The sequence below is a fragment of the Lacerta agilis genome, chromosome 4, assembly GCF_009819535.1.
Source record: "Lacerta agilis isolate rLacAgi1 chromosome 4, rLacAgi1.pri, whole genome shotgun sequence".
Classification (NCBI taxonomy): Eukaryota; Metazoa; Chordata; class Lepidosauria; order Squamata; family Lacertidae; genus Lacerta; species Lacerta agilis.
In genome coordinates, this window is record NC_046315.1 from 9661295 (window position 1) to 9686278 (window position 24984).

General features: G+C 47.1%; 1 protein-coding gene across 1 annotated transcript in view; it reads right to left on the bottom strand.

The window, feature by feature from the left end:
• TENM4 (teneurin transmembrane protein 4) overlaps positions 1-24984 on the bottom strand; it is a 202290-nt gene that overhangs the window by 131326 nt on the left and 45980 nt on the right. The window contains exons 7-8 of the mRNA XM_033146027.1: positions 1739-1840; positions 1056-1250 (exon numbers count right to left, since the gene is read on the bottom strand). Coding sequence (XP_033001918.1) covers positions 1056-1250; positions 1739-1840 — 297 coding nt within the window. The remainder of the gene's footprint in view (positions 1-1055; positions 1251-1738; positions 1841-24984) is intronic.

The following is a 24984-nucleotide window of genomic DNA, read 5'->3' on the forward strand; positions in this document are numbered from 1 at the left end:
GAGCCCCGGACGACCTGCACCCTGCCTTGCTGCCCCTTTCCCATCTGGCCTGGGAGAGTGGAGTGCGGACTGACTCCAGCTACGAAAGCTGAAGCTGTTGAACGGAGTGTTGTTTATGGGGGGCTGAGAGAGAGCTGTTGCTTGCTGTTCCTGATATTATTGTTCTATCTTTTGTTTTAGATCTGATGATTTACGTGGAAATTGTTTCCATTCGGTTGTGTACTTTTTGATGTGTTTCATTTATCGTTTATGACTTCGGTTATGTTTGTAATTATGTAAAGTTTGTCATTTTGTAAACCGCCTTGAACATAGTTTCAACTGTGGAAAAGCGGCATACAAATAAACTGATGATGATGATGACGATGATGAAGCAATGCTTGAATCCAAGGCCAGAATATGACACGGCTTTCAGACTCTGAAAGGCAAAGCAGCACACAGACACACCACTTCACATGCGCTGCCACTCCAGAAACAATGGAATCAGTCAATTGCTTACTATGGCACACCGGCGGGGACGACGACTAGTGCATATGTTTAGATGTGCAGATGGGGGAGGAGTTTCAAGCATGTGATTATATGAACTGCCTCTGAGAAGCCCTCTCAGGAGGATTGGCCGTTTTCTCACCCAGTTACTGTACCAAAAATGAAAGATAACCAGCCTCAAACAGTGGTGTTGGCACATGAAGGTTTGTGCAAAGTCTCAGCCAGTGTGGTGTAGTGGTTAAGAGCGGTGGACTCGTAATCTGGTGAACCGGGTTCGCGTCTCCACTCCTCCACATGCAGCTGCTGGGTGACCTTGGGCTAGTCACACTTCTCTGAAGTCTCTCAGCCCCACTCACCTCACAGAGTGTTTGTTGTGGGGGAGGAAGGGAAAGGAGAATGTTAGCCGCTTGGAGACTCCTTTGGGTAGTGAAAAGCGGGATATCAAATCCAAACTCTTCTTTGAAACGGCCTCGGCCCCTAGGACTTGGTGCGCCTGTGAACAACTCCCCTCTCTCTTGCGCTGAAAACCCAAGGAGGGAAAATAGGACCCATTGGCCAATGCTTGCAAATACCTTCCTCGCAGCTCTCTCCTTTGTATCCCGGGTTGCAGATGCAGGTGCCCATGATGCAGGTCCCGTGGCTGTTGCAGGCGATGTCGATGCACTGGTTGGTTGGGACGTCGCATTCGGCCCCTTTCCACCCACTGTGGCACAAGCAGCGCCCTTTCATATACTGCCCGTTGCCGCTGCATAAGACCGGGCAAGATGCTGGGAAGCAGGGAAGAGGAAACAACAACAAAAGCAACAGTTAAAAACTCTGTTCGCAAGGAGCCGAGGACTTTGCAAGTACTTAATCATTTTGCATTTGATTAGCATCGCTCCTACTGATAGCCATCCTTACCTGTTGGAGCACCTGCCTGTTTCATGAGCAGTTGCTCTGTTCAGTTGCAGGGGTGAAGGAAGGGGGGGGGTGATGGGAGCACACCGCCCCCATTGGTGCGATCCCGGTGGGGTTCCATTGTGGCGGTTTGCGCGCTTTGGGCAAAACACATTTTTCGGGTTACGTATGTTTCGGGTTATGTACAACGACCCGGAACCAATTAAATACGTAACTTGAGGTACGACTGTGTTTATAGACTAGGGGGTGGGCTCCGAATCCACCCTTGCCCTTTGCCTGGAAGCCCCCCCTCCCCACCTTCCACAAGATACAGTAGGGACAGTAACAAACAACAACGAAAGTTAACCCGAATCCCTACCTCGTCCACAATCGGGACCCAGGAAGCCGAGAAAACAATGGCAGGTCCCGGAAACACAGTCCCCGTTCCCGTAGCAGTTGCTAGGGCAGTTATCCACTGATTCTGCGGGAAGGAGAAACAGAGGCAACAAAAGAGTGTTTGAAGGAAAAGCAAAGGACATCAGTCATGGGAGTGGAGAACATTCATTAAAAAAAAGGTTAACGTAATTCAACAGCAAACTCCTAATAATAAGAGAATATATTTTGAAAACAGAAAGAACAACACTTAACTCATTCTCTGCACCAGATGACTGAGCAGAAAGCATTCCTACGTAAGGGTGACAGCAATTAAGTACGCTACACTAAATGCCAACCATTGTGGATTTCTCCATACAAGTCCAGAGAGGAGAGGGTTCTATGCGCCCAGTTTTGCACGAACAGCAGGTTCCCTTGCATTAAAACAAACACGTGGGCACTTTATGTGCCAAAACGTCCAAGCTTGTTGTAGGAACATAGGAAGCTGCCTTATACTGAGTCAGACCACTGGTCTATTTAGCCTAGTCTAGTGTTGTCTACACCAACGGGCAGCAGCTTTCCAGGGTTTCTTATAACTTGAGTCCATTGGTTTGGGTTCTACCCTCCGGAGCAGGAGAAAACAAGCTTGCTCCATCCCCTACATGACATCCCTTTAGATATTGGAAGATGGCCATCATATCTCCTCTCCAGACTCCTCTTTTCCAGCCTAAACATACCCAGCTCCTTCAACCGTTCCTCATCAGGCTTGGTTTCCAGGCTCTTGATCATCTTATAGCAATAAATGTAATTTAATTATATTAACACCGCCCATCTGGCTGGGTTGCCCCAGCCACATCTTGGCTGCCCTCCTCTGCACACATCCCAGTTTAACATCCTTCTTAAATTGTGGTGCCCTGAATTGGAAACAATATTCCGTGTGCGTTCTGACCAAGGCAGAATAGAGTGGAACTATTACTTCATTTGATCTAGAAATAATAATAATAATAATAATAATAATAATAATAATAATAATAATTCATTATTTATACCACACCCATCTGGCTGGGTTTCCCCAGTCACTCTCGGCGGCTTTCAACACAGCATTAAAGCATTAAAACAGAATAAAACTTTAAACATTTAAAACTTCCCTAAACAGGGCTGCCTTCAGATGTCTTCTAAAAGTCAGATAGTTGTTTATTTCTTTGATACCTGAAGGGAGGGTGTTCCACAGGGTGGGCGCCACTACCGAGAAGGCCCTCTGCCTGGTTCCCTGTAACCTCACTTCTTGCAGTGAGGGAACTGCCAGAAGGCCCTCGGAGCTGGACCTCAGTGTCTGGGCTGAAGAATGCAGGTGAAGACACTCATTCAGGTATACTGGGCTGAGGCTGTTTAAGGCTTTCAAGGTCAGCACCAATACTCTGAATTGTGCTCAGAAACGTACTGGGAGCCAATGTAGGTCTTTCAAGACTGGTGTTATATGGTCTTGGCGGCCGCTCCCAGTCATCAGTTTAGCGGCTGCATTCCGGATTAGTTGTATTTTCCGAGTCACCTTCAAAGGTAGTCCCACATAGAGCACATTGCAGTAGTCCCAGCAAGAGATAACCAGAGCATGCATCACTCTGGCGAGACAGTTTGCGGGCAGGGAGGGTCTCAGCCTGCGTACCAGATGGAGCTGGTAGACAGCTGCCCTGGACACAGAATTGACCTGCGCCTCCATGGACAGCTGTGAGTCCAAAATGAACTCCAGGTTGCGCACCTGATCCTTCAGAGGTACAGTTACCCCATTCAGGACCAGGGAGTCCTCCACACCTGCCCGCCCCTTGTCCCCCCCAAAACAGTACTTCTGTCTTGTCAGGATTCAACCTCAATCTGTTAGCCGCCATCCATCTTCCAACTGCGTCCAGACACTAGACTTCGGTTGATGCAGCCTAGAATAGCATCAGTTTTTTTGTTTGTTTTTTTGCTGCTACATCACACTGTGGACTCATATTAAGCTTGTGGTCCACCAAGAGCCCCAGATCCTTTTCACATGTACTGCTAGTAAGCCAGGTGTCCCCCGTCTTATATTTGTGCAGCTGGTTTCAAGCCAGAGACATTCCCAGCCCCTTCCTGGAGACGCCACCGGGGATTGGACCTGGGACCTTCATGCAAAGCAGATGCTGTCCCACTGAGCTGTAGCCTTGCCCCCTAACAGATCCACAGATTAGGATACTTGCCTAATTGTTTATTTTCTTACAGCGCATTTATTTATTTTAGCAAATTGCAACTTCCGAGGACGTCAAAGTCAATTAACGGCAAAGAATCAAAAAGCTGTATCAAAATCAGAGACATCCAGAGCAACTTCTACAAGGACGACATCCGTAAAGATGTGTAGTCATTTACATAATTCAAAATAACTAAGTAACAGAACTGCTGCTTCTTGCCTGGGCAGGCAGCATTAATTTATTCCATATACGATGTAATGCTTTTGCTAAGTAACTCCAGAAAAACCAGAAACATAAGCTATTTCTCGTCTTCCAAAAGCCAATAAGCGAGGGAAAACTGTGCCTAGCACTTCGTTTTGTTTTAATGACAGCTCAAACTATTAGTGTTTACAATTTGCTTTTAATACAGGGAAAAAAACACATGGCTTATTAAACACACTTTCTTTCTTTTTTCAACCCCGAAGAGAAAATAAAGATCATTTTGATGATTTATTCGCCGGCGTTTGCATAAAGACAGGTACGGCGGGGTGTGTGGCGTTTGGCGAAATGACAAAATAGCATAGTTCGTTTGAGTCTATTGTTTCTGGTCCATACTCCATGCAATGTGTGTCATATTAAAATGGGATGTAATTATATAGGAGCAGCCTTAACTTAGCTAGATCTGTGTGTCCCCCCTCCCCCCTTGAAACAGGTTAGAAACAATGGAAGCGGTGAGCAAACAAGTCCTCTCTCTCTCTCTCTCTCTTTTTAAAGACCTTGATTCAGGTCTTTGCGGTAACTGAGCCATTTGACAAACCTCTCACAAAAATTAACCATTGAACTATCCAATAAAAGAGGTCTTAAAAACACGAGCCTTTCTAGATGATGCACTGCTCACTGTGAGGCACTGGTCACTATACTCTGACGTGAAAGATATTCGTACTGGGTCCAATCTGGTGGGATGATGATAATTTCAATTTACTTCATCTCCAATAAAAGGAGAGGGGTACACGCCGCTCCAAAGAGAGGTCTAAACTTGTAAGTCAAACCCCGCTGGGTTAGAACACAGGTTATGCCACATGGATCTGATTTGCCCAAGATCACAGGGATTTGAATCCGGCTTAGAATAACAGAATAGTAGAGTTGGGAGGGGACCCGGGGGTCATCTAGTCCAACCCCCCTGCAATGCAGGAATCTCAGCTAAAGCACCCATGGCAGATGGCCACCCAACCTCTGCTTAGAAACCTCCAAGGAAGGGGAGTCCATAATCTCCCAAGGGAGACTGTTCCATGGCCAAACAGCTCTTGTTGTTGTTCAGTGTCCGATGCTTCGTGACCCCACGGACCAGAGCACGCCAGGCACCCCTATCCTTCACTGCCTCTCGCAGTTTGGCCAAACTCATGCCAGTCGCTTCGAGAACACTGTCCAACCATCTCATCCTCTGTCGTCCCCTTCTCCTTGTGCCCTCCATCTTTCCCAACATCAGGGTCTTTTCCAGGGAGTCTTCTCTTCTCATGAGGTGGCCAAAGTACTGGAGCCTCAGCTTCAGGATCTGTCCTTCTAGTGAGCACTCAGGGCTGATTTCTTTGAGAATGGATAGGTTTGATCTTCTTGCAGTCCATGGGACTCTCAAGAGTCTCCTCCAGCATCAGAATTCAAAAGCATCAATTCTTTGGCGATCAGCCTTCTTTATGGTCCAGCTCTCACTTCCATACGTTACTACTGGGAAAACCATAGCTTTAACTATACGGACCTTTGTCGGCAAGGTGATGTTTCTGCTTTTTAAGATGCTGTCTAGGTTTGTCATTGCTTTCCTCCCAAGAAGCAGGCGTCTTTTAATTTCGTGACTGCTGTCACCATCTGCAGTGATCATGGAGCCAAAGAAAGTAAAATCTCTCACTGCCTCCATTTCTTCCCCTTCTATTTGCCAGGAGGTGATGGGACCAGTGGCCATGATCTTAGTTTTTTTGATGTTGAGCTTCAGACCATATTTTGCGCTCTTACTAGGTCTTAATCCAGCAGTTGCTGTTTTTCTCCTCTTTAAAGGACTGTGAGCTGAATAGAGCATTGTGCATGCACAAGGACAAACTTAGTTGGTCTCTACTAAGGTGCTACTAAACATTTTTTAATTTTTTTAATATATATTTCGACTATGTCAGACCAACACGGCTACCTACCTGAACCTAGAGCATTTTGCGGTGTTTAATCACCTGCCTTTTACCTCATCAATCCCAAACCCAACATCTGTCAGGGTGAGTGAGTTTGGAACAGGCGGATATTGGGCTGTCCTGGGGCTACGTTAGTCCTTCATCCCAGCTCAGGCACGACCGCATCAGTGGAATATTAAAATGGTGGAATTTAAGTAGGCATTAAAAGGTAAAGGTAAAGGGACCCCGGACCGTTAGGTCCAGTTGCGGATGACTCTGGGGCTGCTTCTGGCGAACCAGAGCAGCACACGGAAATGCCATTTACCTTCCCGCCGGAGTGGTACCTATTTATCTACTTGCACTTTGATGTGTTTTCGAACTGCTAGGTTGGCAGGAGCTGGGACCGAGCAACAGGAGCTCACCCTGTTGCGGGGATTTGAACCGCCGACTTTCCGATCGGCAAGCCCTAGGCACTGTGGTTTAGACCACAGCGCCGCCGTCATTGAGTCCCCCCCCCCAAAGGGTGTTCCGGGAGCAGGACAAGGGCAAGAGAAACTTACAACCATTCCAAACCTTTCTCAGCTCTGCCACGTGACGGAGAAACCTGGCGCAACTTGCGCGGGGCGAACATCTAAGGGCACCACATTGACTACTCCTGTCTCCTTAGTGGCGCACCTCTCAGGGCATCCGTTCACGGAGCTGTGGGAGCCTGTTTAGCCCCCCGCGACCCACAACGCAGACCTCGGAGACAGCAGAGTCACGAAACACTTGCCAGTTGGCAAGCAGCGAGCCTGATATAGTGTGGCGAACTTGTTAAAGCTGCCTTGCCCTGTCCTGCAATTACCCATGTGAATTACTTTTTCGCTGGACAAAATGCAATTATATATATTAAAGAGATGGACAAATTGGCTGGTCTCCCAATAGATCTTCCTCCTTTCCCACCCCCACCTCGCTTTCCGATTAATTATCCACCCTCTGGCAGGCTTGGGTGGGCCAGCGGAACAGCAAATGTTGCAATATTTCTTCCTTATTTATCTACTGGGTAGCATCATGCTTAATTACTAGGGGTCTCTCTCTCTCTCTCCCCCCCCCTCTCTTGGGCTAGAGGCCAAGGCAATGCCTTCCCGACACCAGGCCTTATTAGAGGCTTTGCTAATGAAAATGCATGTTAAGAGTTACATATTTTATAGCCGTCGTGCATTGCTTGCGGCTCCCCAGGCATCGAGGAACGAACAAGCCGGCGCCATGGAGAAACAAAACCAAACAAAACCCAAGCACTGCGAGTTTAGCAGGGCAGACTCAGGTGGGAGGGCAGCAGTTAGAACCAGCAGCAGTTTCAAGGAACAGATCTCGGCTCTGGTTTGTTCCTGCAGCCAACTGCCTGCAACACCTGTGCCCATGTTTTTGCAACAGCAGCCGCTCCCCGTCGAAACCAACGGGCTTCTGGACTGCAGAACGGCCAAAATGGGCTCAGGGCAATAGATCAGCTACAGTACTCTGGCTGCTTCCCTTCCTCCTGGTTTCCGTGTTGTGGTGCACGACGGAGCTGGCTGGGGACACTGCAAAGGTACGCTAATACGTGTCACAAGCCAGAAGACAAACTTGTACAGTGGCCTTTCTGGAAGCTGCAGCTAAATCCTAACTCTTGCGTACCTTTGGGTGTTGAGTCAAATTGTTGGAAGGTTGCAGCGCCTGCAGAGAGACACCAGGCCCGTTGGCCGACCAGCTCTGTGTTACAAAGACGTCTGCAAATGTGAGATTAAGGCTGGCAGCAGCAACCCTGCTGTGAGGGAATCCTTTTCTGATGACTGCAGGGCCTACAGATTTGTAATGAAGGCGCCTGGCGAGCGTCCCTGGGGAGAGCATCCCACAAGCGGGGAGCCACCGCAGAAAAGGCCCCGTTCTCGTGTTGCCACCATCCGGACCTCTCACGGAGGAGGCACACAAAGAAAAGCCTCAGGTGGTAATTGCAGGGTCTGGGTTGGTTTCTATAGGGAGAGGCGGTCCTTGAGTCACTGCAGTCTTGAGCCATTTAAGGTTTAATAGGTCAAAACCAGCACTTTGAACTGGGCCTGGGCACTAAGTGGCAGCCAGGGCAGTATTCACATTATATGCTCAAGCCAACTTGCCCTGGTGAGCAACCGGGCTGCTCAATTCTGCACCAGCTGAAATTTCAGAACCATTTCAGAGGAACCCCCACATATAACATGTTGCAGTAATCTAGCCTAGATGTTACCGGAGCATACAGCATTGCTTTTGACTGTACAACAAATCTTTGTTTGTTTTGTTTTGTTTTCCCTCTTCGCTTTAAAAAATAATATCTGTAATTCTACATATTATTATTATTATTATTATTATTATTATTATTATTATTACCCCGCCCATCTGGCTAGATTTCCCCAGCCACTCAGGGCGGCTTCCAACAAAAATCAGATACAAAAATATCCCACATTAAAAACTTCCCTGAAAAGGGCTGCCTTCAGGTATTTTCTGAATGTCAGGTAGTTGTTTATCTCCTTGACCTGTGATGGGAGGGCGTTCCACAGGGCAGGCGCCACTACCGAGAAGGCCCTCTGCCTGGTTCCCTGTAGTTTTGCTTCTCGCAGTGAGGGAACCGCCAGAAGGCCCTCGGCGCTGGATCTCAGTGTCCGGGCTGAATGATGGGGGTGGAGACGCTCCTTCAGGTATACAGGACCAAGGCCTGGTCTTCCTCATGAACACTGAGAGATCCCTCTCATGGCTAAGGCTGTGTGCACCTCATCCCTTACTCCTGGGTCCATTATGCTCCCACTACTAGTGCCTGAAGCCAAGTGGACTTGCTTTTTAAGTCGCAGTCCATAGGTATCCCGCAGCTTCCTGAGAAACACTCCTGTTTCATGTGCCTTCCCTCAAGCCAGCTTCCGAACGATTAGAAAAGGAAAGCCGTGGTTCAGCTGAGGTGTGTACAGTTCAGGCAACCATTGCACATGCTCAGATGATGGCTCCAGTGAACTGGGGTTTGGAGGGGGAAACCAATGGGTGTCGGGGTGAAGACATCCACATCCTCTCTCAGGTGTGAAAGGCAACATAAAAAAGCACATTGGAACACAGCTTGGGGGGGGGGAAGGGAGGGAGGAGGACAACCTCACTGCTTTTCAGGCCGCTAATGGGTACACAGCAGAATTTCTGGCTCCACAGATATTGGCATGCATCACCCGAGTTCGCTATTAGGGTGTTAAGAGGATACATTGCAGAAGGATAAGGTGATTTTTGGTTTCAGCTAATTATCACTTAAAGAATTTGCAAGACACTTTACTGCTGTTATATTCAGGCGATGTGCAACCATTACAATGCAAATTAAGAACTGGGGAGTGGGGTGGAATCCACAATTAATCAGCTGCACAACAAACAAGTTTATATATATGTATATGCAGGTCTCAGCACTGACTAGTTTTGCTTCCCTGCACATCTGTCACAAATCGTATTGCCCAACGTGTCCGAATGATGGAGACTCAGCTCACCGCCACCGCCACCCTACAGATAATGTGGCGAAACACAGTTTAATACTGATTGATGAAGGCAAGGGAAGCCCAGCAAATAAATGATAATTTCTCGGGAATCACAAGGCCACGTCCTCAAAATTCTTGCTCTGTCTTATTCCTTTTACGGAACCTTCTAATGTTGGTCATTTATCACACACGTCAGTAAGCTGATTGGTGCAGACACCCTCGCCAAGCAGAATGCTTCATCTACGCTTCTGCAGACTTAAAGACACGGTTCTCCGAGTGGAGGCTCAAAAATGTGGGCAATTAGAAAAAGGACTTGGTGCCTGTCCCAAAATTTGCACGCTTTGACCATTGCTGCTGTCCCCCCCCCCCGGTATTGGCTGAACTTTCTTCTTGGGCCTAAGTGCCTTTAAAGATAATGGCCATATTCACATCACTTATTCAATAGTATAGAGTGTCACACCTTGATGAGCATTACTTCTGACCAGACCGGGCGGGGAGAGAACATTGGAGCAATAAACAAGCCATGCTGGATCAGATCGAATGACACATTCAGAATCTTTTTTCCAAAAGCATACAGCCCTTGTGTCCAGCACATGAATGCAACAGGCCTCTCACACTGCAATTCAGGGTTGAGTATGCTTCCTCTGAAGAAGAAGGTCCTATATACAGGTGACTCCCCATTTACGCAGAGGTTGCATTCCAAACCCAATCGTGCACCAGTGAAATCGTGTAAAATGGGGAGTTATTGATTCATAGGGGCCCTGTGGGTCACCTAGCCACAACATCCATGACAGATGGCCAGACAACCTCTGCTTACAAACCTCCAAGGGAGGAGAGCCCACCAACTCCCGAGGAAGACCAACAGTCTTTCTGTCAGAAAGTTTTTCCTGATGTTTAGTTGGAATCTCTTTTCCTGTTGTTTGAAGCCACTGGTTCAAGCTGTATCCTCCAGAGCAGGAGAAAATAACCTTGCTTGTTCCCTCTTCCACATGACACACCTTGAGATATTGAAGGTGGTTATCATCACAGTGAGAGCTGGGCCATAAAGAAGGCTGATCGCTGAAGAATGGATGCTTTTGAATTATGGTGCTGGAGGAGACTCTTGAGAGTCACATGGACTGCAAGAAGATCAAACCTATCCATTCTGAATAGCTCACTGGAAGGACAGATCCTGAAGTTGAGGCTCCAAGACTTTGGCCACCTCATGAGAACAGAAGACTCCCCAGAAAAGACCCTGATGTTGGGAAAGATGGAGGGCACAAGGAGAAGGGGACGACAGAGGATGAGATGGTTGGACAGTGTTCTCGAAGCTGCCAACATGAGTCTGACCAAACTGTGGGAGGCAGTGGAAGACAGGAGTGCCTGGTGTGCTCTGGTCCATGGGGTCACGAAGAGTCGGACATGACTAAACGACTAAACAACAATCATCATAGCTCCTCGCAGTCTCCTCTTTTCCAAGCTCATCATACCCAGCTCCTTCAACTGTTCCACATAAGGCTTGGTTTTCATCATCTTGGTTGCCCCATACTGCACACCTTCCAGCTTGTCAACATCCTTCTTAAATTGTGGTGCCCAGAACTGGACACTGCACTACAGCTGTATAAGTTCAGCTGGTGTGCAGTTTCTGCACATGGCGTAGAGGGAAGTGAGGGGCAGATGGGGCTCATCAACCCAGGAAGGAATCTAGAAGAAGGAAAACTGAAGCTCAAAACCTGCACTGCCTTGCAGGATATCTTCAGGAGAAGAAAATCCTAAGGACTAAACCCTACAAATCTGGAATCCCTGAGATGGCACCTTGTACACCTCCTTCTGGCAACTCCTGCAGCCCAGCTGGTGACAAACGTCTTGCTCTTCTTTCCTTTGGACCACAACAGCGAGGCCGAGAGAGAGGCCTTGTCTTCTGGGCAGCCAAAGACCTCCATAAACACTGCTCAGGCTTGTGCCTCAGGGAGGTCATTTTACTGCTGCTAATGCAGCGGTTTGACTTCATCCCCGGAGGCGCACTCCATTGTCTCCTGAGGCAGATGGATGTCAGTGTGGTGTAGTGGTTAAGAGCGGTAGACTCGTAATCTGGTGAACCGGGTTCGCATCTCCACTCCTCCACATGCGGCTGCTGGGTGACCTTGGGCTAGTCACACTTCTTTGAAGTCTCTCAGGCCCACTCACCTCACAGAGCGTTTGTTGTGGGGGAGGAAGAGAAAGGAGAATGTTAGCCGCTTTGAGACTCCTTCGGGTAGTGATAAAGTGGGATATCAAATCCAAACTCTTCTTCTGTTCTTCTTCTTCTTCTTCTTCTTCTTCTTCTTCTTCTTCTTCTTCTTCTTCTTCTTCTTCTCAGAGCAGTTATTAAACTACAGAATTCTCTACTGCAAGATATAATGGTCGGTACCAACGTAGATACAGTGGTACCTCGGTTTTCGAACGTAATCCATTCCGGAAGACCGCTCGAGTTCCGAAACGTTCGAAAACCGAAAACTGAATACAGAAAACTCATTACGGAAAACTCAATACGGAAGCCGCATGGCATGTTCGACTTCTGAGGCATGTTTGGAAACTGAAGCATTTACTTCTGGGTTTACGGCGTTCGAAAACCGAAATGTTCGTCAACGGAGACGTTCAAAAACCGAGGTACCACCGTGGTTTAGGAATGGGTGGGGGACAGTTAGGGAAATTCATGGAAGATTAATTAGTCATGGTGACTGTATTACCTCTGCTATCAGACACACTGTGCCTCTGAAAGCATTGTGATTGGGAATCACAAGCAGGAGAATGTCACTGGACTCATGTCCCGCTTGGAGGCTTCCCATAGGCATCTGGTTTCCCGCTGTGAGAAAAGAAGGCCGCAGCGGATAGGCCTTTAGTCAGATGCAACAGAGGTGGGAAACGACACAAAGGGAATCAAAGGAGCAGAAAGGAGGCAGGTAACTGTGCATGCTTCAATTGAATTTCAGAAATCCTCCTAGTTAAACTGGGATTCAGGAGCGGCATGGTGCAGGGCAGAGGAACAATGCAGGAGAAGAGCCAAAGAAACCCACTCATCGCTGCTCTGAATGTCAGGCGCCTGGGGACAAACGAAGAAAGCTACTGCTTTTTCAAGCTCTGCTTGTGAGGTTACAAAGACATCTGGCTAGCTGCTGTTGGGGAAAGGATGCTAGGCTGGTTTGGCCTTGGTCTGATCCGCCAAGTTTGATTTCCTAACGCCAAAAGGTATGCTGCCCAAGCTTGCTTTAGACGGGGGAAGAAAAGAAAGGGAAATAGCAGGCTGCGGTTAATTCCCCTTTTTGTTTCTAGGTCTTGCTCTGCCCTCCCCAAAGTCGGGATATTTTTAAACCTATGTTTTGCTGCACTAAAACGAAGCACTCTTTTCTCGCCAATTTTCCTCAGGGACTGAATGTTAAGTCTAAAGGGTTTCTGTGTATATATATATATATATATATATATATATATATATATATATATATATTCTCTCCCTCTCCTTTAAACTCATACCAACACTTGCAGAAGACTAGAGGAAACAACAATTATGCAACCTTTGGAGTTCAAGTCGCAGGCCCTTTCGCTTGTAAGCAGGAAGCTCTTTTATGTTCAGTATATTACAATCTCTGCTTTTCTAGCTGGGGGCAAGGCCAGTGCTGGCTTTTGAGTTTCGCTGCAAATGATAAGTTGAAGGCCATTTTAGAAACAAGGGACAAATCATGTTCACGAGTGCATATTAGCTTGGAAGGCCAGGCAGGAGCCACAGAGGTGGGTGGAAACAGCTGCAGGAGCCTGGCTCCTTCAATATTACTGCTGCCTCCCTTCTTGACTTTTCAGCTTTCTGTCATTTTCTCAACCCTCCCCCCCCCCGAAAGTGTCAGGAAATCTCCTACACACAAGTAGGACCTTGGCAGAGACACATGCCCGACTGGCATGTTCCCTCCTTCCTTGACGATCATTCGGGAGCTTCATAAGCATTCCTTAGCCTGAACATCACAGCAACTGATGCCAGAAGACATCAGCACACTTAGGGATCCGCAGAGGTTGCGCAGCTGTCTAACAGAACTCAGCAACTCAGCATCTTGGCTAATCTACTTTATTTACATATAAACACACAATGAGCTCTTCATCATGGCTCCCTCTCTCGCCAGCATCAGGCAGCAAAGAGAAAGAACAAAGGACAACAGTCCCACTTCACGGAACACAGCAATACAAACATCCTGTCTTCCGTCACATCCCATTCCTGTGGAATCAAAACACATACCCAGTCATGTGATAGACAATAAACCCATGACTGCACACGGGGAATGAATCTCTGACAGAAATATGCCTTTAGCCCTTTTACCTAGGAAGCTACTGGGAAACACAAGCACACAGTATTCAAAAGAGAAACCGAAAGCAAGAGCGAGTGTTTCCCTGTCTTCCTCCTACTGTTGTGGCCAGTGAGTGCAAGCGATCTAGGACTTGGGCTGTGTGGCACTTACTTCTTTAAATCAGAGCTTTCCAAACTCTGCATGGCGACACGTTAGTGCATCAGCCGTAGTGTGTAGTTGCATCTTGTGAATGCCCCCCTATGCTCTTCCTGGGGCTGGAAAGGGGTTAGTTTAACCTCTGGTTTGCTAGTGAAAGTGAATTACTGTGCCATGAAATGATGCATGTCACCAACATGAAAAGTTTGGAAAGCTCTGCTTTTAAATATTACTAAAATTAAAGTGGAACTGAAATAACGTCAATGGAAAACACACTAGATTTTTTATATCAAGGCTGTTGATGCAAATAAGCAATGCCTACCCCCTCCTACCGCACAGGAAACTTCCAGAGACCTAATGAATGTTTCAGACTAAATATAGGCCTGCAAGGATGGTATGGTCTAAATTTATTTATTTCATAAAATTGACAAACTGCTTGAGCGTAAGAAACCTCAAAGTGGTTTAGCAAGAAGAACGAAACAGTAAAATGATTAGTAAAAATCTATTCAAATTTTTTATAAATTAAATTAAATTAAAACCCATAAACTGGGTGGGTGGCAGAGGCGGAGCTAGGTGCCGCCCACAGCAAGCGTCCCAGGGGGCGAGACATCCAGGGGGCAGAGCGAGCCGCCCATGGCGGGCTGCTTCATGGGTGGGGTGGACATGTAAGGTGGTAAAAGAATTTTGGGAAATGATATATAATGAGTTGGGGGGGGGAGAAATGTTTAAAATCACTTTTTCTTAAAAAAAACCCGAAGCCTTTCTTTTAGGAATTTTAGGTGCCGAAATCCCAATGGAGCAGAAAAGACTATTTTTGTATGTCACCACGGCTGCTCGGATGTTATTGGCCCAGAGGTGGAAAGACGATAAAGTCCTGACCAGAGAAGAATGGCAGATCAAGTTGATGGATTATGCTTAAATGGCAAAAATGACCGGAAGATTCAGAAATCAGGAAGACCAAAATTTTTAAACAGAATGAAGGAAATTTAAAATTTATCTTATAAACCATTGCAAACAAACTTGTTAGTAGGACTGGAATAACACTTGTAGTTTAATGGTGAATTTTGGATATATAGGTAATAGAGATGCAAAAGATTTGGATTATTATAAAACATGCAGGAGGAAATGACTACCTGTCAGGGAACTGCCCTCGGCCCCGCGAGGGCTGTTGCCGATGTATAGAGAGCCCAGACACTTCCTCAGCAGCGATACCCCTCCCAGCGGGCAGAGCGACTCCTCCTCTGGTGGGGAGGGGCAGGGAACCAGCAGTCCGGAGAGGCAGCAGCTTGAGGATATTACTGAGATCCCCAGAGCCTCCCATGACATTTGTTTAGAGGGGAGCACGCCACTTCCGTCGCCCCAGTTGCACAGGGGGGGGGGGTCAAAAGGAGACAGGGGAGGAGGCACTTGGGGATGCCGAAATTCCTTCGTTGGGGTCACAGCCGGAAACCGGCACTCCCGGATTCTGCTAGCGACTGATACAGTCACATTTTTCAGCTCTCTGAATTGTAAATAGCTTAGCACAATAAAACTGTTAAAAGACAGTTCGGACTCATGCCTGCTTGTTGTTGTTGTTCAGTCGTTCAGTCGTGTCTGACTCTTCGTGACCCCATGGACCACAGCACGCCAGGCACGCCTATCTTCCACTGCCTCTCGCAGTTTGGCCAAACTCATGTTAGTAGCTTCGAGAACACTGTCCAACCATCTCATCCTCTGTCGTCCCCTTCTCCTTGTGCCCTCCATCTTTCCCAACATCAGGGTCTTTTCCAGGGAGTCTTCCCTTCTCATGAGGTGGCCAAAGTACTGGAGCCTCAACTTCAGGATCTGTCCTTCCAGTCAGCACTCAAGGCTGATTTCTCTAAGAATGGATAGGTTTGATCTTCTTGCAGTCCATGGGACTCTCAAGAGTCTCCTCCAGCACCATAATTCAAAAGCATCAATTCTTCGGCGATCAGCCTTCTTCATGGTCCAGCTCTCACTTCCGTACATCACTACTGGGAAAACCATAGCCTGCTTACTCGTGAGCAACTCAAGCCACACCTGGCACTATCACTAGCGCTTTGGTTTTTGAACGTTTTGAAAGCTGAATGGACTTCCAAAACAGATTCTGTTCGACTTCCAAGGTACAACTGTATATACATATACATATATATATATATATATAGAGAGAGAGAGAGAGAGAGAGAGAGAGAATTTTCCTAATGTTTGGATTTTTGCAGTGAAAGCCGTCCTTTGAATGAGGTAGGTCAAGTCGCAGTATTTTCATCCGCACCCACCCACTTCGAGAAAAACTCTGGTTAACAGTCAAAAAGTGTCAGCTTTTTAACAGCGTCATACGTACGGATGTGCTCAATTGCACAGTCCTGTGTGCAAGCTCTTCGCTTTTATGGGTACGAGTTAAGAGCAAGTCTCGGGGAAAAAACTGCCGTTCTTAAGAAGCCCCATTGTTTGGGGGCCATAAAGATTTTATATCTGATTGCCAAAACATACAAACAGTTCGGTACGCGCCCCCTCTCCGAACCTCCCCCCCCCCCCGCAGCCGCTAATTTATACTCTACACTGTTAGGGCTTACATGGAAATAAGAGCCAGGCAGTTCTATAATGTGAAACAGGAACAAAACATGCTTTGCTTACATTATCCGAGGGTCCAAGAACATTATACACCTAACAGAGGCTGCTCAGTCTTATATAAAGGGCAGAAACTCAAACCATACTGACTCGGGTTTCCAGGTTTGTAGGGGGCAGGTTCCTCCAGTAACAACTGCGGCTAACACTGCAAGCCTTGTCGCAAAGGTTGAATTCGGGTCTTTGGAGAAATGTAATAGCAACAACCCCCTCCCTCCCCAAAATGCATGTGAATTAAGTTTTAAATTATGTAAACCTTTCACTGACCCCGAAGCTAAAAGTAATTATGCCAGTCAATGAGCTTTTTGTAGAAACTCTGAGATCAAGAGAAGTTACCTAGCTGAGATGCTGAGCAAATTGACAAGCTGTGGTTGAGAGGGAGTGGCCGTGAGGAAACAATGGACACACACTGGGTATATATATATGTGTGTGTATATATTTAATGGGGAAAGGAAGAAAAATAGAAGTAAATTTGATGCTGCTCGTTTTCAATAGTGCATGAGACCGAAGGAAAAGAAACCTCCTTATGCAACAACTGGCTTGCTTTTGGTATGCCTGTGGTGCTAATAATAATAATAATAATAATAATAAACCTGCTATTTTTCTAGAAAAAGAGGTGCCAGGACTCACCATGAACGCCTCCCTTATTTTCTTATAATGGCAATGGTGCCCACCTGAGAGGTGCTGGAACTGAGTTCTGGTGAGTTCTGACTGAAAAAAGTTCTGATTAATAATAATAATAATAATTATTATTATTATTCACACACATATCTTATGGGGTACACTTGTTTTCACATTTAAAGGCAAACCTACCTAATCCACACTTTTTGAAACAGTACACAAACATCTTTTAAAATTCGTTCTTCTCCGAATTTTGCAGCGTGGTTCCCCAGCCAAATGATGGGCACAAAAACGCAGAGATAAAGTGTGCATAAAATTGCCCACCTTACCGAAACTGACATTAAAATGCATTATAGATGGGGAAATTGCTTCAAATGTGAAGAAATGAACTGAAGATTGGAAAAAATGAGAAACGGACAGATCCGCCTGTCACTAACACCCCCATACCCCCAGAGCAGGCAAAGTTGGTCTTGATAGCACTCCACAAATCCCTGGTTGCATAAACTTCCCAGAGCTCTTTGCTTGGAGCAAAGCCTAGACTTGCTGACTCAAGAGCCTTTTTGCGGTATAATAATTCATTTATCCTTCATCTAACCACTCGGATCTAAGATCAACAGGATGCATGAAAGAATGCAAGTAAGAAGGAAAACACATGAGAAGCATTGGGGCTTGGGAGGAGGGGGCTGGGAGATGGGATTTCTGGGTTTTGACAGAACTGCAGGATCACATAGAAGCATTCGTTTAGCTTACAAACGAGCAAGAGTTTGGCCACCAGTCTACCTTGAGTGGAGATTCCTCTGGAAAGGAGGATAAGAGATGGGAGATGACTGATCAGTGATCTGGGATGTTAGGAAGCCAGTGTGGTGTCGGGTTGGAGTGTCGGACTAGGGTTAAAATCCCCACTCAGCCATGACCTTGGGCCAGTCACCAACTCTCAGCCTAACCTACCTCTCAGGGTTGCCGTGGGGGTGAAATGACGAGGGGGAGAACGATGTACGCCACCCCAAGCTCCTTGGAGAAAAAAGGTGGGATGCAAATGCAATGAGACAAATCAAATCAAGGAAAGTGAAATGTGCAAGGATCATGAAGAGAACGCAACGGATTCCTCATGGGGTAACTACAGAAGAATGGCTCCAGAAGGACCCCATGGAGACTCTGGGCAGGATCCAGCAAACTCATTCTGCCAGCATCAAGATTTCCGCTTGCACAACCTAAAAACATAAGAAGAGACTGCTGGATCAGGCCAATAGCCCATCTAACCCAGCATCCTGTTCTCACAACAGCCAAACAGAAGTCTTTGGGAAACCTGCAAGCAGGACTCGAACGTAAGAGTCACCTTCTCCCCTCCTGTGATTTCCAGCAACTGGTCTTCAGAAGCATTGCTGTCTCACAACTGTGGAGGCAGAGCTTAGCCGCCATGGCTAGGAGCCATTGATAGCCCTCTCCTCTGTAAATTTGCCTAATCCTCTTTTAGAAAACAGGAGCACCGAAGTGCAAGAGCCAATTGGCCCACCTGGAAGACCTCTCTGACTTGACGCCACACCAACCTTTACCTGCAGAGGACATGCCCTTATTCTGACATAACAAGGCCACTCTTTCTTTCTTTCTTTCTTTCTTTCTTTCTTTCTTTCTTTCTTTCTTTCTTAAAAAATAATAATAATATTTTTGTCCTATCTTATATATTCCTCCTCCCTGAGCTGCCTGGTTCTTCAAGCTTGACAGCAACAGCTGCGGAAAGGCTCCATAGATGACTCGAGCCGGGCTCTCGGCTGTTCCTTGCCATCTCCGAACAGGTTTTTGGCCAACATCTGTCCCAGATGCGCTGACTCTAGCTCTCCCTTGACCTGCTATTTTGTTCTACTTAGACCAGATTGTCCCAAATAAATCACTGCTATCTGGCAGAGGTGAATCCGCCAGGCGCTTTGGCGAGGAGCATCTGTGTTAGAAAAACGCTGCCAAAGTCATTTACAAGGAGGTTAATTTATTACGGAGAGAGACCTTGGTCTTCCTGTGCTGTAATTTGTAAGGACAGGGGATGAAATGGGCTTATTGCAAGGAGAAACCTCCACTTTGTAGTTCCTTCCTTTCGTCCACTGCCAAGAGGCCAGCATTAGATGGTTGCAATAGCTTAGAAGTGGACTATAATGGGCCTCTTTCCCAAGGTTTTCCTGACATGGAAAGAGACTCCTGGAAGGGCAGCTTTTGAGAAACGCGGGTGCTCTTGGCTTTGACCTTCCTGCATTGGAGTGGACTGTCCTGACTAAGAGGGGAGATGATGGTGGCTTACAAAATAATGCATGGTGTGGGTAGAAAACCAGTGGGTCAGGGCCAGTTGTAGAGCATCTGCTTTGCATGCAGAATGTCCCAGGTTCAATTCCTGGCATCTCAAAGTAGGACTGGGAGATAGTCTTGTCTCAAACCCTGAAGAAGCTGCTGCTGTCAGGCGGCACTGACAATACTGAGCTAGGTGAGGCAATGGGTCTGGCTCAGTATAACTTGGTGCTTTGACGTCCTGTCTTCGAGACGTCAAAGCGCAAAGACACCTGACATCATGCCGATTGATGCTGCACTACGAACTAGAGAGTCTTAGTGGGTTGAGCCAAAGCCAAAGACTTTGTGAACAGCTTTGAGGTTTTCCACAATCAAGTGGTTATAAATCTTATGAAATAAATCTGTACATGAATAACTAGGGTTGTTTAGCGACGCAACGGGAGACCATGACGGAAACCAGAGCGCACGGAAACGCCGTTTACCTTCCCACCACAGTGGTACCTATTTATCTACTTGCTTTGTTATGTTTTCGAACTGCTATGTTGGCAGGAGATGGGACAGAGCGACGGGAGCTCACCCCATTGCGGGGATTCGAACCACCGACCTTCTGATTGGCAAGCTGTGTGTGGAAGCAACACCAGAGATGCAACAGAAGGGTGATGTAGGGGAAAGTGTCTAGACAAACACTTTTCTCCCTCTCTTGCAACACTAGAACTCATGGGCATCCCAGTCATGACACCTGCAGCCCAGGGGCGGAGGAAGGAGTGTGCAATGGGTGTGGTCCGCCTTGGGTGTCACCGCTGAGAGGGGTGACAAAATGTCGGGCAACACTCACTGCTGGGCCTGCAGCATGCCTGAGCCTCGTGTCTCTCCTGGGAGAGATGCGGTGGCTTGGGCGCATGCAGTCCCTGTGCTGCCCAAACGGTCCGCCCACTGCCTCCCCCCCCCAGCTGTAGGCCGGCTGAGTGGGAGGAGGCAGGCAGACTTCGGAGGCGCTGCCCCTATGGGCAGCTTGCCCCACCCCCACCCGGACCCCTAAGGGCGGCTCATCCCACCCCTGCACGCACCGCTCCAGGCACCCAAGCGGTTTCCTCCATCGCTGCTGCCGCCTCTCCCTTGGGGGGGAAAAACCCTGGCAATTGAGCCAGGGACATTCTGCATGCAAAGAGCTGAGCTATCCCCCCTTCCCCAAAAAGTCAGTAATAAACCACTCTTCAAGCCCCTCTGTACAAGGCAGCTAGCTTTCCACCACTTGGGCAGAGAAAACAATTGTCTCTCCGCGATTCTCCCCAAGACTCTGCCTACATGTTTATATTTTTTTTAAAAACACTCATGACTCAGCCACCATGCCTTTATAAGCCAAAACAAACCGAAGCGTTTAAAAGAGGCGGGTGTTGACAAGCACACAGCCAAAAGTCTCGAAATAACTCCCGATTTAGACATGCCAGCACTCATGCGTCTTTTTTGCCTGCCCGTATTCTGGCATGGCACAAATGTGCACATCCCACCCGCATTTCTTCTGATTTTTGAAAGCCAGTCACAGGGAGACGAAACGTGTTTAACGGCTCTTGTATGAATCACAAGATCGCGGTTAAAATTAGGCATCTTGGAGCTTGCCTCTCACCCTGCAAACTTGCCCTCCTGGCCCAAATCAATCTATTTCCCCTCTTCCTGCACAGATCGAGCCTCCCATCTGCTTGGTGACCTGGAACATCGCACCCTAGTTAGTATATGCAGTGTCTCACTCAAAACCTTATATCGCTCTTCCTTGCTGCACAGCAAAACACACACACACACCCCAAAAACCAGAAAAGGAGGCTAAAACTCCTGAGAATAATTTAAAGTGTGCCCATAGTTCTTTCTAAAATATATGAAAATAAACAGCCTGCCTTTTAGCCCCACAAATGGGCTCTCGGTGTGGTTTTGTTCTCTTACCTTTACTTACAGATTTAACAAACTTTGTACACAGTACTGCTTGACAGTGATAAACCCTCAAAGAAGTTTATAAAAAACAAAACCCCACTGTAAAATCATCAACAAAGGACAGTTATAAGCAGGTATTTAAAAACTGATTAAAACCAAGCTCCAGATTAGAACGCATATAACTTCTACATGTCTGGCTAGGCTTGTCTAAACAAAAATGTTTTAGGCAGGCTCCTGAAAGGGTACACAATCGTAGCGTACAGCAAAGGTGCCTGCCTGGTCTCAATAGGCGGGGAGTTCCAAAGTGTATGTGCTGCCACACTAAGATATCTATTTATTACCGCTGTGTAATGGGAATTATTGTTATAAGATGATCAAAGGTCTGGAAACCAAACCTGATGAGGAATGGTTGAAGGAGCTGCGTATGTTTAGCATGCAAAAGAGGAGACGGAGGGGAGATAGGCTAGCTATCTTCAAATACAGTGGTACCTCGGGTTAAGTACTTAATTCGTTCCGGAGGTCCGTTCTTAACCTGAAACTGTTCTTAACCTGAAGCAAAGTTCTTAACCTGAAGCGTTATTTCTGGGTTAGTGGAGTCTGTAACCTGAAGTGTATGTAACCCGAGGTACCACTGTATCTCAAAGGTTGTCACATGGAAGATGGAGCAAACTTGTTTTCTCCTGCTTCCCCAAACTAATGGCTTCAACTTACAGGAAAGGAGTTTCCGACTCAAAATCAGGAATAACTTTCCCATGGCAAGAAGAAGAAGAAGAGTTTGGATTTGATATCCCGCTTTTCACTACCCGAAGGAGTCTCAAAGCGGATAACATTCTCCTTTCCCTTCCTCCCCACAACAAACACTCTGTGAGGTGAGTGGGGCTGAGGAACTTCAGGGAAGTGTGACTAGCCCAAGGTCACCCAGCAGCTGCATGTGGAGGAGCGGAGACGCGAACCCGGTTCCCCAGATTACGAGTCTACCGCTCTTAACCACTACACCACACTGGTTGTTCGACAGTGGAACGGTCTCCCTCGGGACTCTCCTTCCTTGTTGGTTTTTAAGCAGAAGTTGGGTGGCCATCTATCATGGATGCTTTAGCTGAGTTTCCTGCATTGCAGGGGGTTGGACTAGATGACCCTTGGGGTCCCTTCCAACTCTACAACCCCACAATTCTCTGATAGGGACACTGAATCCGACCCCATGGGTCCATCTAGCTCAGTACTGCCAACACTGGCCGGCAGCTGCTCTCGAGGATTTCAGGCAAGGCTATCTCGCAGCCCTACTTGGAGATGCTATTGGACCTAGGAGCTTCTGCATGCGAAACAGATGTTCTACCACGGAGCTACGGCCCTTCTTGATCTAGAGGCCAACTCTGCAAGTGCATCGTAATGCGGACGTGAATATACTTTTGCAGTTGAAGTGGGAGCTTCACGGGCAGGGGATGTGGGACTAGATGGAAAACCTTCAGGAGCAACCTTGCAAAGTCCTCTGGAGGGGAAGATCCTGTGCAGAGGGGTAAAAGCTCATCTCATTTCCAATCGTAAGCTGCAAGAGGATCACGTAATTAAAAAACTGCATTCCGTAGGGTCAGATTACCACATGGTAAATTAAAGTGCAATTATTTTCCGCACTACTTAACGATGAATAGGCTCATGCACACACACACATACGTGTGCATGAGAAAACGTATGCGTTCCTGACAGTGAATACCTGTTCGAAGTTCCCACCCAAAAGCAGAATATTACCATTGCATTTCAAACTGTGATTAAGTAAACTTTCATGGTAAAAAAGAAAAAAAAGAAAAAAGGTATATTGCAGCCTTAATGACTTTGCTTTAATAAGACCTAAACTTTTAATTAACCTGCCAAGACAAATTACAGCCAATAGCTCTCAGGTAACTACTGCAGACAGCTGAGACTCAGAGCCAAGGCCTCTTTGGGGAAGAAGGATTAATGGAAAGCTCGGAACGGCCCCTCGTTTCGCAGTCCAGGGAAAAAAAAAATTGAACCATTAAATAATCATTGTGGTTAGGAGAATGCTAAGTGTTAATTTTTATGGGAGGGTCTGTGAATTACAACAAGATGGATTAGGGGCGAAGGAACATGGTTGGCCTGATTCCGTGAAATATAAAATAGCTGTTAATTATGGCCACCCTGTGTGGTTTTTATTGAGAGCCTCCTGATATTTAGTAGCTTTAAAAAATATATAAAACCAGAACAAAACCAAATACTGACTCTTGAAAGAATTTCCGTCTCAGCTTTCAGCAGAGCAAAAAATAATCTAGGCTACTTGACGAGGCTTCGTAATGTAGAGGCTGCGAGCTACAAGCAAAGAAATTCCTGGATCAAATCTCTCACCAGCCCTGAATTCACTGGGTAGGCAGAGGCAAAATGCTCTGCCTAAATGCTCTGCCTAAACCTCACCCTGGCCCAGCAGTATGAGCAGATTAATGCTGCCCCGCAATGCAGGGTTGTTGTAAAGAGTGTGGAAATATACAACGCCCTTCAGACAGGACCAAATCACGACACAATTACTAATTGATTTATTGTTGTTTTTCTCGAGCTGCAGAAGCAAGTTTGGGAATGCGGCTGTCTTTAAGATGAGGGCTGAATCCCACATTGGAGAAATCGTGGCTCCCTGCATCCCCACAAGTGTCTCACCTGTAGCATGCTGAAGGGAGGTATACAAAGGCTAACTCAGGGATAACACACTTCCGGCTGGCTGAGAGGTAGATGGGGGGAGGGAAGAGTTTACTTAACAGGCTTAACTGGATAGGAGAGAGGTGAGTTGCGGCAAGAGATCAGTGAACACATCAGCAGGAGCTCTGGATTGGTTCTGCCGGCGCAAATGCACTGCGCTGACCATTTCCCTTCCCAGTAAGCCTGAGGAGCACAGCCCATGGAGGGGTTTCGGGTGAGTATCACCCACAACCCCCTGATACTGGCTTCCAAGGTAGGTGGAGCATGTGGAAACCGCTGAATCGAGAAGCAATGGTGGCTACCGTCTTGGATGCCTTCTAAAGGAGGGCAGGTGTAGTGATGGCTATCAGCCACCTCCAGGTTTAGAGATGGTTGTACACCAATGGATACCGGCAGCTGTGAACAGCAGCAAGAAAGGCTACAGCCCTCGTGCCCTGGTTTGGTGGGCTTCCCAGAGGCATCTGGTTGGTGCTGGTGGATGCTGGATGAAGCAGTCCTTTGGTGTGAATGGGGGTTGGGACGCTACAGAAAGGAATTGCCTAGCGGAAATCTAACCAGCCTGCGAGCGGTTAGAGTGCTGGACTAAGACCTGAGACACCAGGGCTTACATCCCAACTCAGCCATGAAGCTCATTGGCTGGCCTTGGGCAAGTCACCACCTCTCTGGAAGGTGGGAGGGGGTTATTGTTTGGTTTTTTGTGTTTGAACAATTTATTCGTCCTTTTATCTTGTATTTTTATCTTGCGAATGGCCCTGAGATCTTTTAGCGTAAAAACAACAACACTTGGACTCTTCCAAAGTAGAAACGGCTCAGGACCACAATACCTCAAGGACTGCTTCTTTCCATATGAACC